General features: G+C 38.6%; 1 protein-coding gene across 2 annotated transcripts in view; it reads left to right on the top strand.

Annotated features, from left to right (window-relative positions):
• The window catches only part of Adamts3 (ADAM metallopeptidase with thrombospondin type 1 motif 3), a 201,099-nt gene that overhangs the window by 174,297 nt on the left and 6,300 nt on the right, over window positions 1-20,502 (top strand). The window contains exons 14-20 of one of the 2 annotated variants that reach the window (XM_035453248.1): window positions 1,719-1,842; window positions 5,065-5,145; window positions 6,829-6,992; window positions 11,785-11,950; window positions 14,491-14,623; window positions 16,574-16,781; window positions 18,163-18,280. In XM_035453248.1, the coding sequence (XP_035309139.1) occupies window positions 1,719-1,842; window positions 5,065-5,145; window positions 6,829-6,992; window positions 11,785-11,950; window positions 14,491-14,623; window positions 16,574-16,781; window positions 18,163-18,280 (994 nt within the window). Of the gene's footprint in view, window positions 1-1,718; window positions 1,843-3,787; window positions 3,872-5,064; window positions 5,146-6,828; window positions 6,993-11,784; window positions 11,951-14,490; window positions 14,624-16,573; window positions 16,782-18,162; window positions 18,281-20,502 lie in introns of both variants that reach the window. The other variant, XM_035453249.1, reaches the window with a different exon arrangement.

Genomic DNA, 20,502 nt, shown 5'->3' with positions numbered 1-20,502 from the left:
ATCAGAAAAGCAAAGCAGCCACGCCAGTAGATCTTACCTCTACCACACTGAAATGGCAATCCTGTCTCCATGAATCCTCAGAGGCAAAAGCTCTGAATCCCTGTCTCCTCCTTATATTCCTTTCTCCACCCACCCATATCTTCCTGTCTCCACCTCCCTAGTGCTGGGATCAAAGGCCTGAGCTCTGTTACTCTTCACTCTTGTGTAGGCCAGGGTGACCTTGAACTCAGATTAATCTGCCTGTCTCCTGAGTCCTGGTATTAAAGGTGTGTGCCACCACTGCCTAGCTGTTACAGCTAACTAGTGTGGCTGCCTTTGCTTTCTGATACTACTTATGATTTAATAAATATTGCATGAAGTATGTCACCACAGAAAAGCTCATGATAAGTGAGTTTAAGTGTTTTAAGTGCATGGTTCTAAGCTGGAAAGCCCAAGATGTGATGATGATATCTGTTTGGCATCTTCCTGTTGAGTCTTCAATGCTAGAAGATATAAGGGAAAGGGGTACTAGGAACTGAGCAGAGGTAGGGGACAGTCACTCTCATGACACCCCTGCTCTCTTAAAAACTGTCCCATTTCTAGTACATGAAAAAAAATCTTTCATGGGAGCAGAGGTCTCATGACCTAATCATGGAAGCTTTTTGTTTATTTTGTCTTACTGTTTTGGGATACCACCTCACTCTATAGCCCAGGCTGGTTCCAAACCTACTGTGTTCCTCCTGCTTCAGCCTTCCCAGTGCTGAGATGAGACAGATGTAAACCCACACCTGGCTTCCCCACATTTTATTAGGCCCTAACATCTCAACACTTTTGAATTGGGCATTAAGTTTCCAACATAACCTGCTTGAGAATAGATATAAATGCTAATAATGGAATGTTACTGTCATCATTTTTAACCCCTACAGTATTTAGTACGAAATGTATGTCCGTTCCCTGCCCACTTTTATATCCAACTTGTAAGTGCAATTGTATGCCATGTACCACATTTTCTTGAAAGTCCTGCCCTGTTCAGAAAGCCTTCAGTAGCTACCTATTGACTGTGAAAATCTAAACTCAACTAAACTCAGGGTCTTGCACAGCTTCTTCCATGCAGAGCTTTCACAGTTCTTTCCCAACATGAAGCATCAATCTTCCTCTGGCTTTCACCTATATATAAGTATTGATCTCTAAACCCACTCTACATGAATGTAAAATCCATAGCTATTTGAACTTTTTCCAATTCCAAAATAACGCCATAATCTTTTCCTTTAAGGCCATGTGAGAGCCTCTGGTACTTTGGGGAACTTTATTTTGCATACTAACTCACTTTTAAAAGACAACACTGTTTTACAGCTCACCACATTACCATATACCTTTATGAATATGAGAGCAACATGTAGAAAGCACCATGTTCATGAGTGGTAGATTTTTCTCCCCAGAATCAACTTATTTCTTTGCTTATAAACCTTGCTTGATGAATAGGACAATAATGCTGGGAAAAGACTTCATGAAAATAAAGGCATTTGTGATTTATTGCCTAGACTCTGACTCATTTTGTTAGTTGATTTCACACTAGTTCTTCAAGAACCTGGGGTCTGATAAATCATGACTACAGTGAAAGTCTGGCACAAGCTTGCTGGCCGCATGCCATCACTGAAGAAGGGGTTCATCATCATATGGGATGTTGTTTACTACTCAGAACACCAAAATTAGCTGTGTTTAACATCTTCTTTCCCCAGAAAGTGGGCTGTGATAAAGAAATTGGTTCCAACAAGGTTGAGGATAAGTGTGGGGTCTGTGGAGGGGACAATTCCCATTGTCGAACTGTGAAGGGAACATTCACCAGAACACCCAGGAAACTTGGTAAGATGAGTGTTCTCATGAATTAATGCTCTTCTGTGCTATTTGACATTTTGAGACATCTTTTAGAATTTTGGGAATTTTTTAAATGAGTATCACAGAAATTAACAGATAAGGAATACTGTATTAGTTCTAAAACTTAGAGGGAAAACATGTGCTATATGTTACTCAAATTTAATCAAATGTGTATGGGACCAGCAGTTAATTCTGAATATGTGGCATGTAACTTATTATCTGGAAATATAAAATATTAGAAAACTTTTAAACATAACTTTTAACATGTTCTATTATTTTCACTTATTTTTATTTTAAAAGTGAGCAATTTTATCTTGGTATGTTTATAGAGCTAGCATAGTCTTTCACAGTTTTTTTTTAAAAAAACAAAATAGAGATACATTGTATGAAAAATGCAAAGAAAAAAATGAGATACAATGAAAAACTAATAAGGTATGATCGCTCATGTGTATGACCCTTTGTGCTCAAATTAAAGCTCAAAAACATGGAATAGAGAGCTATCTTTGTGCAATAGGTAAAATGTAAAAATATTTGTAGTTTCATAAATTACATAAGGATTTCTATTCAATCATACAAACATTTATACAGTATAACAAATGTTCATATATTTCATGAGGATTTATTAGGAAACTATTTCAAGAAATTTAGCATCTCAAGGTATACACAACATGAAATTGTCATGAAAATTCTCTTAAAACTCCTATGGCACTATCAGAATAATGTCTGATAGGATGAGAGAAGGCACAGAGAAATTTTGCTTGGGGCTGAGAGTTGCCTCACAGGTTAGTAGCACTCGATGCTCTTCCAAAGGACCTGGGTTCTGCTCCCAGCACCCACATGGTGGCTCACAAACATCTTTAGCTCCAGTCCCAGGGGATCCAGTGCCCTCTTCTCAGCTCTACAAGCAGTAGGCATGCAACTGGTGCACAGACATACACAGAAGCAAAACACTCATACACATAAAATCGTAAATAAATCTTCAAAAGAAAAATTTGGTTTACTTTAAGTGAACTTATTCACATGAAGCAATCCTCACTGTCCATTTTTATACAAATTATACCCTAGCTACCCAACTTTGCTGAATTCTGATACCTGATTTTCTCTGTGATGTGCCATTTTTCAGATATGGCCCCTGATCCTTAATGTCTTTGCTATTCCTCCATGATGAAATATCTGGGTTTATACTTTGAAATGTATTTGAAAGCAAATAATTTGCCACTTCTGGCTTGCTGTTTGCATTATTTTAACAAAGAAATGTTACACTTTTGTTAGCGTCAAATACAATTTTCTCTTTATTGCTATGAGAGGATGAAATGCACTTGCTTTAATGAAGTTACCTTTCTTTTTCTATTTTGAGGGTGTGGAATATATAATTGGTTTTATTTTCAGGATGAATTAATGTAAAGAAACCTCTTCTTTTTCTGTGATAATTCTTTCTGGATTTTGCGTAACATAAGGACACCATACTATTTTTCAGACCATCTGAAAAAAATTTGCTAAACAAGAATCAAAGTCACAGGAACATGTGAAGTGTCCCTCAGTCACTCATATTCAAAGTGATCAAAGATCCAATCTTTTCGTGAATGTCAATCACAGTTGTGCAATAGACTAATTAACCTTTTCCAACAGGCAAACATTTAAGCAAGAGATGCCATAAGGAACTCAAGTTTCTGGAAAATGAAATCTGCAAGTATTCAACTTCAAATCACCTCCATCATTTTGCATTCATGCCCAGTCTTGCTTTCATTGACTATTAACAGTTTATCAGCATTTGCTAACTACTGTAAACGCACTTTAACTTGAAAATTTTAAAGTTTCAAAATATGTTTTATATCTCACCCAATCAAATCTGTATTGCTTATGGGGGTAGTCAATGAAACAGCAAGACTTTGATAAACATGAAACTCCACTAACTAACGGCATTCTATTTAAGGGAAGACGAGAGGCGTGTTCGTTTTGCCCAAAGGAGCTCGTAATATTTCTCTTGCTGAGACAAGAGAAACTAAAAATGTACTGGGTAAGTTGTGAGCCACTGCAGAAAGATGGGCATCCATAAAGGACCTCACCCTGATGTGCATCCCTGGGCACCTTAAGCATGCTTCGTTCAGCTGTCACTTACTCAGGCAAACAGCACAGCCCCTGTGTTGAGCTGCACCTTAGGCTAAGGTGCTGAAACCTCTTGATCCTAAATGACTACCACATTTACTCAGGACCCTACTAAATATAAGAGTTGGGTAAGTCCACCTACAGACAAATGTTAATTATACATACACAAATAGCAATTTTTTCTGATTCCATCAGTAATTACACATTTCTATCTAGATTTCTTTTGGCATAAATCCTAGATTATATGAACTAGATGCTCCATAATATACTAAAAGTTTAGGTTGCATGATTTCCAGTATTTGTTTCTATTTGAGACAGCATCTTCCTATACAGCAGACCTTCTGCCTCAGCTTCACAGATACTGGGTTCTAGGTAGGCATCACCTCACCTGGATCTGACTCATTTATTGTTACTGGCCATGAGATACAACATATCTGACTCTCGATTTGTTCTATTGTTGATTTATTTTCATGGACAAAATTGTGATCCTTGATATAATTTTAGGGCTTATGGTAATATTAAGATTTTTCATATAAGAATATAAAGTTCCAGTAATCAATTTAAGGCTATTAATTTATGATTCCTGGCTTTAGACGATTGAGGTTAGAGCATTTGTAAAAGCAGTACATAACCTGGCATTCAGTTTCTCTCATTCAAGCATTTCTTTAAAATGGGATTCTAAATATTAAAACATTTCAATATATGGAATCTTAGCCATTTGTAGTGCCATAGGCTTTCATAACAGTATGCAGGCAGGAGGAATATCTCAAGCTCACCACCTAACTTTTGATTAAACTACTACTTAAAACGGAAGTATGAAAACTAGAACAACACAGGGAGACTCAGGAAAGAATAACTGTTTGCCTGACTTGTTGATGCAACTCATAGGTCAACACTACCTATGAATTTTCCTCCTCCTTGGTGGAAAAAATTCTTTGCCTCATGCAAGATATCTCAGAGCTGTAGAGTTAATTCCTGAGATGCACCTTGCAATTTATGGATGCCCTCTTCTGCATGTAGGAGCCGTGAGGATGCAGTGCTGAACTAACCATAGTGTCGCCTTTGTTTTCTCTGCTTCCTCCAACATTCGCTACACATGCAAAGGGTACCTTAAGATGTTTGATATACCCCCTGGGGCTAGACATGTGTTAGTCCAAGAAGACGAGGCTTCTCCTCATGTTCTTGGTAAGTGTTTCTGTCTGCCAGCTCTGCTTTTCCTTGTGCATAAACATAAAATGTCAAAGACACTCCACATGGGGGTGTGTATGTGTCAAATACATATAATATATACAGGAATGAGGATTATATATAAATTCATTAGCTGGATATTAGGATTAAACTTCACATTTCTCCAAGCTATCCTTTCATTAGAACAAATATTTAAAACTGAAACTTCTGTTTTTGGTAGAAAAGGGATTGGTTCATAACTCCTGAGAAAATGTTACAAGTTTATATTTATTAATCATATTTTGCTCTGCATTGAGATAAAAATATGACATCCTATTAAGGGAAGGCAATAGAAAAGTTGTCATTTATATTTTATGTATGAGTGCTCTGCATACCGGAAGAGGGCATCGGAGCCATTATAGATGATCATGAGCCACCATGTAGTTGCTGGGGATTGGAACTCAGGACCTCTGGAAGAGTAGCCAGTGAGCCACTGAGCCATCTTCTCCAGCCCCAAATTTATCATGTTATGTTAAAAACGACTGATAGGTAGTTTTATATAGATTTTGGAGAGCTTTTTGTAGATTTCAAATTCTTTGGAAAGCTGTTACAGGAGAATTGCTATTCTAATGTTAATTTTTCCTAATACCTGGAAGCTGTCTGTTTTTGATTGGCACAGAGAAGTGCACTTGCATGGTTGATTATAATTTCCATTCTTTTTCTCTCTTATAAGAAAATAGAATGCCCTGTTTAACCATGTTGAAGCATGAGCACTGTGCCTGTTCATCCACTGAAAAATTAGACATCTATCAACTCCATGAAATTTTGTAGCAAATTGGTTTTTATTCACATGTAACATTTTAAAAGGTTTTTTGTTGTTTTGGTGGTTAAACAACTATTTAATTTTATTCGCTGTCACTAATTGTATAGTATAACCTACAAGCATTTGCTCATAGTTCTTTCACTAGTTTTTAAAATCCTTGTTAATTCTAGAATTCAGATTATTCTTGGAATAATTACTTAAAAGTTTGAGAAATAAATACATAGTAAATGGCTGTAACCAAACAAATGTTTTCAGTGGAATTAGAATTATGAGATGTTTTCTCACTGACAGACACCTCCAGAGTGTAAATTTAATCTGTACTTTTCTCATTGGAGAAGTATTATACATTATAGTAACAACAGATCTGAAATGAATTAAGGACTCTATCAAAAATAAACGTCCTTTTCTAGCAGTATCAATCACTCAGTAGTCTGGAAGTTTTACTGTCATCAGAAAAATGATTGGTCTAGAAATCAATTCAGCTTTTTAGGGTGGCTATCAATATTTACCAATCTAAAGAGATAGTTTGTATCCTTTCTATCCACAGAGACCCAGCTTCCAAGGAAATGTATAGGATGAGTGAGTTATAATCTGCTAATCTTTGACAATGTTTCCAAATGGGAATATTTGCAAACATTATTTTCCACCCCTTTAACCATTTTTATCCTATTTAACTTAGTAGGAATGCTTCTCGGTGGTTTAAATGCCTAATTCTGGGAATGGGGAGACAATTAGAACTAACATTCATTTTTACTGCTAAATACTAGTGAGGCAGAGGACTCATTGGTTTTTATTGGTAAAATGGGGGAGATTTGCTGTGGCTCATCAACACTGCCATCTGACAAATATGTGCCCATCACTCGTTTCCCCTCATATAGCTATTAAGAACCAAGCCACAGGTCACTACATCTTAAATGGCAAAGGGGAGGAAGCCAAGTCACGGACCTTCATAGATCTTGGTGTCGAGTGGGATTATAGCATAGAAGATGACATTGAAACTCTCCACACAGATGGGCCCCTACATGACCCTGTTATTGTTCTGGTACGTGCCATGCAACATGTATGTAGTTGGTTTTGTTTATAATAATTTTATAATTTATCTTACCTGAAAACATGCTTAGTTAAAATATATGACTGAATATTTCCTTGCCCTTTTTGGTAAGTCCATTTATATGAAAATGTGTGCAGCATTTTCATACAGTTTAATAAGTATATTTTACTTGAATAATTTATATTTAGTCACAAACTTACTGTTTTTTGGTGTCCCCTTTAATCCATGATCATTTTACCTTCTGTATAGAGAACTTCCTTTTGTCATTTTTTGTTTGTGGTATGAGTGTATTACCAATGAATTTTCTCATCATTTTTCTAATTTTCCAAAATGCCAACATTTTCCCCTCATTCTTGAAAGATACCTGCAAGAAGTGTAAAATTGGGGTATTACAAGTTTTTTAGTTTTGATTCAGAGATGTCTTTATATTTACTCACTGTATAAGCATGTTATTTATAATATACAATGAATCTATAATAGTCAAGAATTCTATATCAGCATGTTTTTCAAACTATGAAAGCAGGGAATGTGGTCTGAGAAATATACCAGAAAATTTACTGTAATTCTATCAGGAAAGCCAGTGGCATGAAAATCTGTTAATTAGTTAACTATCAGTTTTTGGACAATGCTGAAGAGATACACTGTAGAGAAGTCACTGTGTTGAATGCTATACTAACAGATTATGTTAAATATTGGAGAAGTAATTATTGCCTTTAGGGACCTTGAAGGAGTTGAGGGATTATCATTGAGGAAGACCTGACCACCTACAGCAGACACACACATGAGCTTATTTGATGGGTGTTTGTAAGTGCTATCACAGCCCTGAGGTAGGGTTTGCCTCCTAGGAGACTCAGCAGCCCCTCACTGTGCTGAGAACTCTTGTGGGAAGCAGACATAGCCCATAGGGGGTGCTATTTCATAATATATACGGAGCAGGCAGCTTCTCTGTGATACTGAACAGAATTGAAAAGCCCTAATAAAGTACATAGAATTACGGAAACAAAGAAGTGATAATGTTCAGAACTTGTAAAGAGATGATCTCCAGAACTTCTCAAAGTTTTGATTGACCCACATTTAAACAATTAGAATGTGAACACTTTCCAAAATGTCAGATCTCCAAAGAAAGGCTTCCGAGCTTGCAGGTGGCAGCCTCCTCTGGGAAAGTATGAAACTAAGGGGTTAATAAACAGCAGGCTTGTCTTCCTCATTGGCAGAATCTCTATCTGCTAGATCCCCATTATTTATGGTGAGAGTCTGATTTCTATGAGAACTCTGAATATGGTGTGCCAACTTCATGTAGCTACTTTTAAGGATTTACATTATTATTTTAATTAATGTGAGAACTCTAGGTTCCATTGTGATTTTCCACGTCATTATACTTTGCTTATTCACCCCCATTGCCCTCTCTCTTCTTTCCCTCTCTCTACAGCTGGTCCCTTTCTACTCTAGTCTGATCTGTTTTCACATTACAGATACACACCTGTTCTGAGACTAAACATGCAATTTCTGATGTACTTTCCCCACCAAGTACACACTTCCTTGTTCCCCTTCCCTCTGGAAGCCTTCATTCAACATATTCCCCCTCCACTTTCATATTGTTCATACATATAGTAATTTTCCTACATGTGAAAAATAGCAAGCATGCGTGCAATGCTTGTCTTCCTGAATCTGGCTTATTTCACTTAGCATGCTCACCACTTCATGCATTTTGCTGCAAATGCCATAAGCTCATTCTTAATGGCTGGATAAAACACCAATTTCTTTATCTGGTCATCTAAGTTGATTTTACATTGTGAATAATTCTGCAATAAACATGGATATACATGTAGCTCTATAGTATGTTTAGATTCCTTCCAGTGCATTCTCAAGTATGGTATAACCAGGTCATATAGTAGCTCAGTATTTCTTGAGAAACCTCCATACTGGATTCTCTAGTTTACATGGTGACCAGTGGTATAGAAAGTTCCTCTTTTTTCCATATCCCCACAAGTATTTGTTATCCCTTTTATCTTGGTGATAGCCATTCTGAATTGTATGGATGGGCTCTCAACATACCCATCTCTTTCTGTGACTGATTCTGACAGCTATGTCCCATCCCTAGGCTGTAGCAGGTTATCCAGGGTGCTTGCCATGTGATCTGTCATTGTTACCATGCCAAGGGTACCTCAGTCTTAATCAGTGGGCTCCCAGTCAAGATGACCATGAGTTGGGAAATGAACTGCTTTCCCACTGGTCTTTCATACCACAAGAGTCTCTTTGTCATCAGAACACCCAGTTAGAAGTAGATCCAAAGCTAAACTCCTTCCTTGCCAGTGAGCCTTAGCTAGAGCTCTATGCCTTTGTTCCTTTATGTTGTGTTCTTTGTTATTCTGACTACTCAGTGAGTGAGCTTTATATTGATCATACTTGAAGTTCACTAAGAACTTGCCTCTATAAGTAGTAAAATGTTTTATACCACATTTGAGTAAATTTCTCATTGTGTCTTTAAGAGTTCTACTCCATCTGCATTCACGGGATTCATTTCTGAACCAATTTAATCTTTTATAATATTTTTAAAACATGAATAATTTTCACTGGTCTAAAGTTGGACCCTCAATCTAATGTATATATTGTATCCAGTATATTCTTCATATCAACTGGTGAACTTTCTTTCCTAGAATTTCCATTTGGCAGTGTTCTGCGTGGTTTTGTTTTTCCTTTATATGTTTACTCGGTATATCCAACATGCCCTTTAAATTCTAGCTCTCCAAGCTGTCTGCTTCTGCTGGAAGCTTCTATTTTCTCCCCGATGGGTCATGGTCCCCTGTTTCTGTTTCCTTTACTTTACATAATACACTTGTGTGAATGGTTCCTTGGCTTTGGTCCCGAGGCTGTTAAGTCTTGGATTGTTTGAAGTCTCTTGTTCTTCTTCAATAGGACTGGTCTGCTTCTACTCAACTTTATGACTTACAACGTGAATCTCTCAAGTGTTACTGAGTCCTCTTCACTCTGCTGGAAAAAGTCCCCTTGACCCACAGCCGTAGCTGTCTTTGAGTCTCTTCATCCTGCCACCTTGCAATAGCTTCTTGAGAGCACATAGCATCTCCAACTAACAAGGCACAGACCAGGCCTCTGGTCTGGTCTTTTTCTTTTTCAGGGAACACTGTCATCTGCCATGGTATCCATCACATTCCACCAGAAATGTTCTCTCAACATTGTGGAGGCTACAGTTCCATGTCAGGAGGGAATTTGAAATCAAATTTCTATTGTGTAAAATCAAATTTCTCCACTTGGTTTTTGTTTTCTCCTTCATGGATATTGTCTACTGAGATGCCCTTCCAGATTTGCTGTCCATTGTTAGTCTTGAATTTACTTGTATTTCAAAGGACTTGTTATAAGTATACATGATCAGACATATATCCCACTATCCACCTTATCTATTCCTGGTCTCAGGTTTACTCAAATTTTGCTCATAAGGTTTAATATCTAGGTGTTGTAACATTAAAACATTTATCTTATTTTCAAAAGGTTTCACATGTTCATTTAGGTTTATAAACTGTAATCAACTTTATATAAACCAAGTTATTTTTGCACATTACTTGTCAATATTAGTTCTCTGTTACTAAATGAAAAATTCCCTCAAATACAGTAAGTAGGTAAACAAAAGCACAACCCATAGTGTCTGTGGATGGTATATCTGAAAGCAGGTCACTTGACCACATGTGGCACAGTGACTCTCATGAGGTAGCTGGGGCACTGCCATCACCACCTTGCAGCTTGTCTAGCAGGGCTGCTCGTATTCTCTGGCTCAGCCTACAGCTGTTGAAAAGCCTCAGCATATGTTGCCAGGCTTCCCGAGCAGCCACTGGCAGGCCGCCTTCCCTACCACTTGAGCCTCTCCAGAAGCTGATTAAACACTCATAGTACCTGGCACAGAAATCCCCTGGACTGAGCAGAAAAACTGAGCCAGTGCAACAAAAGCAGAAATCATGAGCTTTTAAAACTCAGTCTTGGATGTGTTGAAACTACAGCAATGACCAAAAGAAAGAAAAGTGTACTGATTTAAAAAGAGAGGAGAATGGCTAACAAGCATATTTTTAATGGACAATGGGCAAAGAACAAGCAATTACTAAATTAGGGAAATCTATACTTAAAATGGTATTTTCTCTCATCCAATTAGTAGAAGGAATATTATAGGTAATAATAAATGGAGTATTTAAAAGTTAAAAGGCACAGAAATCTTTAGTTTTCCAAGGAAAATCAGAAGTCCCACAAAGATAAATCAATTCTAATGCATACAAATATTCATTGATCAGTACTGTTTATGTTCAGACAGATACACACAATGCTACCATTTTGAAGGAATATCCCAAAATAATAAAAGTTACTTTGGTTTTCTCTTGTTCTATAGAGTTAGTATTTTATTTTCTGTATCTTTTTCTAAAATGTTTTCCCCCACACCCTCTGGAGGAAACATGGTCGTTATAATAAAGCATCTTACTATAAAGAACGTTAAAATACACTGAAGAGATGGTATAATTTAAGATGACCCAATCTAAGCTAACATAGAAAATATTTTGATAATGTCAGCATTTACTCTTTAGCATATGTTATTATATTCAAAGTTTTTCTTTGATATCACACGCTAACACTTGAGTTGATGGGAACAAAAACATTCTAAGAACTATTCTTAAACATTTTCCAGTTTTCAAAATATAAATATTCTGAAATGCTTAGCTTTATAGTTAAGTCTCTAGTTGTTTGCATATTAATTGCCTCTCTCTCACATATATATATGTATTAGATCATACCTCAGGAGAACGACACACGCTCTAGTTTGACATACAAGTACATCATCCATGAAGACTCTGTGCCGACCATCAACAGCAACAATGTCATCCAGGAGGAGCTGGATACCTTTGAGTGGGCACTGAAGAGCTGGTCTCAGTGCTCCAAACCCTGTGGTGGAGGTAACAACCACATACATTCTTTTTTTTTTTTTAACCGCATACATTCTTAAAGTAATTTCTCGTTGTATATAGGTATGTGTGATAATGTGTTTAAATATGGCACTCCATATACACATATATAGTATATTTTGATCATACACACACACACACCCCTACTCTTGCTGGTCATTTTCCTCATCCCATCTGATTCTCCTACTTTCCTGTCTTCTGTTTTTTTTTTTTTTTTTTTTTTGTTATATAACCAGTAAATTTCATGTCAACATGTATATAAGTCATACAAAAAGCCAATCTTGGTTTCGCTCTAATGAGTGCCTCTAATTTGAAGCTGCAGTTGGAGAAATACCAAAGCAACCAAACTGTGAATATGGAGTCATTTCTCAGACTTTGCAAAAGGATTCATTCCAGTTAAAACAATGGCAGACCATAATATCCCCCTGATCTTTTCTGGTTCTTTATGACTTGTGTTCAACACAGTAGCACCTTAATCACTTTTCCCAAAATCTAAAACTGCCTCCAATAGAGTTTCCTCTGGCTGCTGCCTCTCTTCTCCATTTTGTTCTCCATGTGTATGCATCAACTTTTCTATTTGAGCAGTTAATTACATCTTACTATCTATCTAGTTATGCTGTGTTTTAGAGGATAGCTGCCATACCGAGAGCTTCGTATATCCATGTGTCAATATTCACAATGGCTCTGTGATGTCAGTACTCTTTATCCTATTATGCTGATGGTGAAAATGAAACACAGGGATGGGAAGTAGTTTTCTAAAACCATAGGATTCAGAGCAGGTTAGCTGACCAACACGGGGTGCCTTGCTGCATGTCATGGCTTCTCTCATTTCTCCAGATCAGATCCCTGAGATGGGCCCCAGTTTCATCAGTTCCTCCCATCATCTATTTGTCTAGTTTTGCACAACATATACTGTAGTATTAAGTAGGGAACAACAGAATATTTGCAATAATCACTATATAATTAAATACTGAATAATTAAGATAAAAATATTCATAATAGGTAGTTCTGAGTAAACCAATTTTTAAAATTCCAGACTGTATGCTACAGTGTTTCTGGAAAGGGACTTTTACAAATGACACTTCTTTCATCATTGCAAGATAGACGCTGATTTAATTTGGAGTCTCTCTTCTTTTTGTACTTGACATCTCCATGGTCCTCAGAGTTATCATTGACATTTTAATATGCCTGGCATCTGTCCTGCCTCACCAGGCTTCCTTCACTGTTCTGGAAGAGAAGACTATTGCAATTCCTCTACTGATTTTGACTTTATCCTCTATTTACATGATAATGTTTTTAAGTTAATGAATGTAGAATTATATTGTCTTCCCAATTAAAATCCTTCAGTCAGGTGACATGTGGCCCTGAAGACATAAAGCTATTCTAGTAGTCTTCTGATGCAAAGTTAATAAGCTGAGCCTCATCATTAGGAACCATTAAACAAAGCATATTGTAATGGCATTGTACAAAACAACTGGCATATATATAAGTTTCAAGAATAGTAAATGCCATGGAGTTTGAGTAATCATTCCTTCTGGTGGAAGCTGAGGAGCCTTGGAAGTTAAATGATGCACATGGTCCCTGACTGGAAAAGCCTTGCTGGAAAGGAACATGACAAGGACAATGGCAGGTTTTGAATGTTGTCTCCATATTATATTTTAAAATTTTTATTGTAACGTGAACTGTTTAGGAGTGAAGGATCCAGACATCTGAAGCTTGGAAAAAAATACAAACTGCAATTTGGACAGTAAATGCAATGATTAATCTAAATTCATATAGATACTTGGCTTCCTTACAACTTTTATAGCGGTTACAAAGTTCTCAATTTGTAAAGGGATTTTGTTGTTTCTGGGTTTGTTTGTTTTAAAAATATCAAAGTAATGAATGTTGGGAAACCTTCTTTGGTCAACCACTGCCTAGGACCTTTAGGCTCAAATGCTTGTCTGGGCTCATCGTTTTGTAGATCTGATGTTTTCTTGCCTCCTTCCTCTTCACACATGACATGCTGTGCACACCCACCAGAAGCACCTCGCCTGCCCCACATTCTTCCCTGCATGGTATGTGCATGGCATGGCCTTTCCTTTAGCCAACACAGTTTGAGTTGCATTGTTCTGCTCAAGGAGGTGTTGGTCTGTAAGACTTATCTGTCGCTTCCCTTCAGCAAAGCTAGGGGCTTTTTCCATGTGTTCCTTTCTGCCCCTGCAGAAAGATCATAACTGAGTTGTGTAAAGGCCTATGCTCAGCTTTTGATCCCCACAGTGGTTTCCATAACACTACACTGTGAACATTCCATCTTCACTCCAAAGTACACAGGTACTGCTTAGAAAGTTTGAGTATTTACTAAATGTTAAGGCCTGAAACGATGGGCTTTTTAGACTTTAAATTCATTATCATTCTCTTTTAAATGGTAACATTCATCAGAGACCCTGGCACAATATGTGTACTCAGACATTTGCTAAGGAATGCATTAGTCTATATCCTAAATGCATAACATGAGTAAGTGGCTAAACAAAATGTATGTTCTGTTCCAGGTTTCCAGTACACAAAATATGGATGCCGAAGGAAAAGTGACAATAAGATGGTGCATCGCAGCTTCTGTGAGGTCAATAAGAAACCGAAACCCATCAGACGCATGTGCAACATTCAGGAATGCACACACCCGCTGTAAGCACTAAATTATGTGAGCCTGCTGCCATAGCTGGAATGGGGGTGTTCTTAATGCTTTATTTCATTCAAAGCCTTTATATTTACCCATTCAAGTTGTCAGTGTTATCACAAGGAGTGTATAAAGGCTGTGGTCCCCTGCCTTCCCCTACATGCCTACTTGTGAAATAGACATATTTTTGGCTATTTTCTTTCTTTTGATACTTAATGACTACTTGGTTTCATCTAAGTGTTACCTTCTACCTGTTGACTTTTGGGGGAAATGACAGGTTATATAGTAAATATTGAGTTTCTTCCAAAGATGTCCACTATTTGAAAGCCTCTACAGACCACACTTATCTTTTACTTTCTTTATTTTAACAATATGGACTTATTTGCTGATAGTGATATCTAGGGCTGGTTGTCACACATATTTCAACAGGTGAGTCATATTGTAAGAGCAGAATATAGCTTTCTTGTGAAACTGTTTGTCTTGAAAACCATTCACATCTAAATACTAAACACTCAAGTACCCTGTTACTCAACTACAGAGTTCGCTGGTTTCCTCAGTTAGTTACATCTTATCTTTTGGTTCATCCATCCATTTCAAGAGGTACTAGTTTTTTCAGGAACATAAACAAAAAAAAAGTCTAACAAATAAAAATTTTACAGAAGATTTAAATCTAGACTTAGGAAAAGCATCGAAGAGGTTAAAGTATATGGTTCTGAAAAATACATTGCCGCTGCTCTCACCTTTGCTCTCTTGGAGACAAAGAATAGAATACTGTGTTACCCCAGAATCTCAAAGTCTCTGTCCCATTGTTTGGCTGGACTCCAGCATTGCTGTTGAAAAATTAGTGGTCATTTTGATTCTCAATTCTGTAGAACATACATTTGCTCTCTGTCTAAGTTCTTACAGCCTTGTTCTCAGCCTAAGGAAATTTCCCAGTTATGAAAGGGACCAGAAGAGCATCTTTTCTAGCATACTGTGCACATGTAGACTTCATTTAACATCAAATAACCACATGTTTGATGCACAAGTATATTTTGATAATGTTAAGATCAGGGTAATTTTGTACATACTTATACTAAGTACTTGGCTTTTCTGGGTGATGTGCACTTGTAAAAGTCTTCACTGTTTTGAAATACACCCCACACTGTTGTTAGCTAATGTAACTGTGCCTCTCAGGAGAATGGCCAAAACGGTTGCTCTAAAGGCAATGGAGTCCTTTGTCATCTCCATATTCTCTTCTGTCCCCACTACTACCTTGCTCCCTAAGTCAATGAGTTCTGCTTTCTTAGATGCCATGTATGTATGCATTTCCATGTATGTATGCATTTCTTATCTTGTGCATCCTTTTGACTTTTCTTCAGTCTTTTCCCTCTTCCATCTGGTCAGTCAGTATGCACTCGAGGCACACGGTTTATTTGTTCCTTCTCTAACCATGAATTCCTAACATATAACCATGTCAACTTTAGTACTCTGCGATTCACAGTTCAAGACTGACCTACCCTGTCTACAAGAAATGTGGTGTTCAGAAATAAGGAATTATGCTCATCTTTGAAGGTTGCTAAATAGAGAGATGCCTGTGAAGAGCTGAAATCACAGCTGATGGTGATGTTAGAATTTGGGAATGTTCCATAGGAAGCAGTATTGAAAATTACTCTCGGAAAACTTTATTGGGTACATTTAGGAAGGTACTTTCTATCATGGCCTGCATGTATGATCTTTCACTAAGGTCCAATGACAGTGAAAGTTAGAACGTTGACACTGTGAGTAAGCTTGATGCTTCATGAATAAGAGTGTAACAGCTTTTGAACAACAAAAGGAATTCTAAGTGCTGGGCCCAATGTCAGAACATTGTTCCCCCATAAGGTGCATTCATTCAGAAGACAGGAAGTGCCTAGGCATTGCACTGTGGGGATGCTCACAGTCTACCTCACTGCTCTCCCTCCCTCTTACTCCCACAGCTGGGCAGCAGAAGAATGGGAACACTGCAGCAAAAGTTGCGGCAGCTCAGGCTACCAGCTCCGTACTGTTCGCTGCCTCCAACCACTCCATGATGGTACCAACCGCTCTGTGCACAGCAAGTACTGCCTGGGGGAGCGTCCTGAGAGCCGCCGGCCCTGTAACAGAGTACCCTGCCCAGCCCAGTGGAAAACAGGGCCCTGGAATGAGGTGAGTTCCTTGGTAGTATGCAGTGTGTGAATAGAGGAGCTGTCATATTTTCTAATCATTTTAGAGGGGCTAGGAAAAACTAATTCTTTAAGACAGCATTTGCAGTTAAGAATGGGTCCAGAGCCGGGTGTTGGTGGTACATGCCTTTAATCCCAGCACTCGGGAGGCAGAGGCAGGCAGATCTCTGTGAGTTCGAGGCCAGCTTGGCCTCCAGAGCGAGTGCCAGGATAGGCTCCAAAGCAACACAGAGAAACCCTGTCTCAAAAAAAAGAAAGAAGAATGGGTCCAAGAACAAACCATGTTTAGGTATTTTGTGACACAGAGGCATCCGAGAGGCCCCTGAATCTTCTGAGATCATCTCTGACTTCTCTCTTCCTACATAAGTTCTAGTCCACCACAGAATGCAAGGTCCTGGTACACTAGTTCCTCCCTCCCCTCCCCCCCCACATTCCTCTCTTTCTTCATTCTAGCTGATAAAGTAAATTTTCTGTGCTCCAAACCATGCTTGTTCAAACCTACTTCTTTCATGTGGCTGTTCTTCCCTGTCTCTGGTATAGCAGTATCTCCCGCTCCACCAAGGCTCATCACTGTAGTCCAAACTCCTCCCTATCTGTGGTCCCTTCTAGCAGGTCCTCCTCTGCCTTTAAGGACCAGATTATCTCTAGACTGCTGCTCAGGAAAGAGCACTGTGACTCCTGTCTTAGTCCACTCTTGCCCTCAATCCAACGACAGTGTGCCTTGCTGCCCCAGTACATAGCAACAGCCAGAGGTCGCATGGTATTTGGTGACTGGTTCACTCATTGTCTTATTTTCTATATTACCACCTATTCTTTATTTCTAAGGATTCACACTAAGAAGGTTTATAGAAAGATGGAGCATCAAAAAATGGGCATGATCTATACTTGCTTCTGTGCCTAACAAGTGAGGGACAGGCAAGGATCAGTCATCCACACATAAGATGGAGAATTACTGTTGGTTCCCTTAGAGACTCAGAACTAAGCTTCTCCCAGCCCCATCTAACTCAACAGTGCAGAAGTTTCTCAGCTTAGTTTGAGAATACTTTTCAGTAAATAAGAAAAATAGAGGAGTTGGGGTGCTACATAGCAGGACCTGTCGAGGAAGCCAGTGTATGAACCAAGAGTTGTCTGGCCTCAGGAGCTTTGTACAACACCTTCTCTGTAGCTGAAGAAGTCCAGAGTTGTAGAGTGTGTGTGTGTGTGTGTGTGTGTGTGTGTGTGTGTGTGCGCGCGCGCGCGCGTGCGTGCATGCATGCATTCGTGTGCTCGTACGTGCACTCATGCTGCAGGGAGATCCCCATGAGCATGCATGTGCCTGGTCTCGGGAGAATCAACCCCTGTAATTTCAGCCATTGTCTCTGTAGTGTTCAGTGACCTGTGGAGAGGGAACAGAGGTGAGACAGGTTCTCTGTAGGACTGGAGACCACTGTGATGGTGAAAAGCCCGAGTCCATCAGACCCTGCCAGCTGCCTCCCTGTAACGGTAAGTGTATCACTAATCAGTCTTACCATTATGATGTTGCTGAATCTTAGAGAGCAGAATTTCCTTTCAGGACAAGGCCTGGAATTTGCATTTGCCTACCAAGAAATAGTCAAATGAAAACACCTTTGAAATAGTCTGAGAATACTGTTTGACATAAGGCCAGCATTGCTGAATTACCAAAACCAGTGCATTGGTGATTTTGGGTGTGGCCATGTCATCCTTATGCATTTCCTTTTGGTGTGGAGTTTCTGCTGGGAACTATACATTTTTAATCTATCCTTTACCTCTATAATGATGTGGAATTATGGTTAGAATTATCACAGCAGTCTTTGAGACACTTTACTAAAATTATTTAGATATATAGAACTCAACCTTCACACCCTTCCTAATAATTGCCCATGCATATAAAGAGTGATTTCCAAAATAGACATCTTGCACATATGCTAAAGTCAAGCATTTGACTGAGTGACAAACTAGTTATTTCACTTTCAAAACATATGTTACATTAAAAATGTGAACTGGGGAGGTGATTCAGTTGGCTGAACAAGCATGATGGCCTGAGTTCAGCCCCCCACACTCATGAATGACAGCCCACACCTGTAATCAAAGCTCTGGAGAGGCAGGAACTTATTTTAGATATATAGTTATAAGAAAGACACAGGACATCTATCTCTTGACCACTGTACCTCCATTTCTCTCTTCCCCCATTCATACACACTCTGCTAAACCTCAAAACTAAAAAGATTTCTCCTAGGTATCTTCTCCCATAAGTAATATTAAAATCTGATCATCTCCCTTTTAATAAGAAAAATGGCAAAGCATTATTTCTACAAATAATTTTGTATTTTAGACATCTTAAGCTTCCCATCTTTAAACATTAAAAAAAAAGTCATTTGAAATGGTAAGAACCAATATGACCATGGGGGAAACATAGCACTCATCTATTTGGCTGTTTGTTTTGGATAGTGTTTTCAATCTAGAAACTGGCAGGGAAGGGATGAAAAAGTAAACCATACCCAATTAGAAGCTTTAAAACTTACATTTACTGTAATAATTTGCCCATGTGTGGTTATTACTGTGAGATTGAACACTTTCCAGGTAAATCCTATTGATTTTTTTTTTTTTTTTTTAGCTAGAAGGGCCCAAAGTTTGTATAAATGGCTTCCCATCAGAATATACTTACTTACTCCTCTTTGGTGGTAGTGGGTGGAGGTATTGTAAAATCAGTGTGCTGAGGAGACAGCATAAGCATGGTAGTTAGTGTGTTCCTGTCCCTTTCCAGAGCCTTACTGCTCTGAGTTCTAGGTCTGTAGCAAATTTTGAGGATCCTGTGTTATTTCAATCAAACAGGTAAAAGACACCCTCATTCTTAATCAACTGTCCCAATCTGATAACTTTTGGGGTCTGGTATAAAGCTCTTTGTCCAGAGTTCTTATGACCTGACAGTGGTATGTGAGAAGACTAGAAAGTTTCCTTTACTTTAATGATTGATTTTGTGTTCTGATTGTATTTGATTAGGATTCTTATTTGTGTTGTGGCCTGGCATGTCTCAGCCCCAAGCCACAGTAGTCATGAGGTTCAGCCTGAGTGGGGGAGCGTGGACTTGGAAGCCCCTAGCAACCCAACAACGATAAAGATCAAACACAGGCTCTTGTCATCTTCAGAGAGCTCTCAGTTCCATGCTGCAAAACTAGAGTCTCTATTTAGCATATGTCTCACATTTCTCCTTTTACCTAGGTTATGAGCAGTTTGATTGAAATTTCTCCTAACACAGTAGCTATAGTCAATCCTTGAAATGAACATCCAAAATTTGAATAGATCTAAACTTAAATCTGTTGCCCTTTCTTCCCCATATGTCTCAAAACAGTTCCTGACAGGTTGTATTAATAGCATTTATATACATTTGATTGGTATCAGCCATAGTGGCACCTCCCAAGGCTGTAAAGTTACCCCGAGGAGCTCCAGGCTGTCAGCCGCCACAGTTGCCGCTTTGTTGAGCCCACCAAAGACACCAGCACGAGGTAGCACTGAGCCGCTGGCTGAGGGCCAGTGGACTGCGGCCACTGCCAGAATTGACCTTGGCCTTAGCTCGACTTTTGCCCTCTGGGCCACTGGAAAATCTGTACCTATATTTCTGGCACAAGCCTAATCCCCTATTTTCTGTTGGGACTCTGTTTGACCCAGTGCCCTTCTTGAACACATCCCAAGCAACCTCTAGAAGG

This window comes from Cricetulus griseus, assembly GCF_003668045.3.
Source record: "Cricetulus griseus strain 17A/GY chromosome 1 unlocalized genomic scaffold, alternate assembly CriGri-PICRH-1.0 chr1_1, whole genome shotgun sequence".
Taxonomy (NCBI): Eukaryota; Metazoa; Chordata; class Mammalia; order Rodentia; family Cricetidae; genus Cricetulus; species Cricetulus griseus.
The sequence above is the reverse complement of the archived record's forward strand: the minus strand, read 5'-3'. Positions and strand labels throughout refer to the sequence as shown.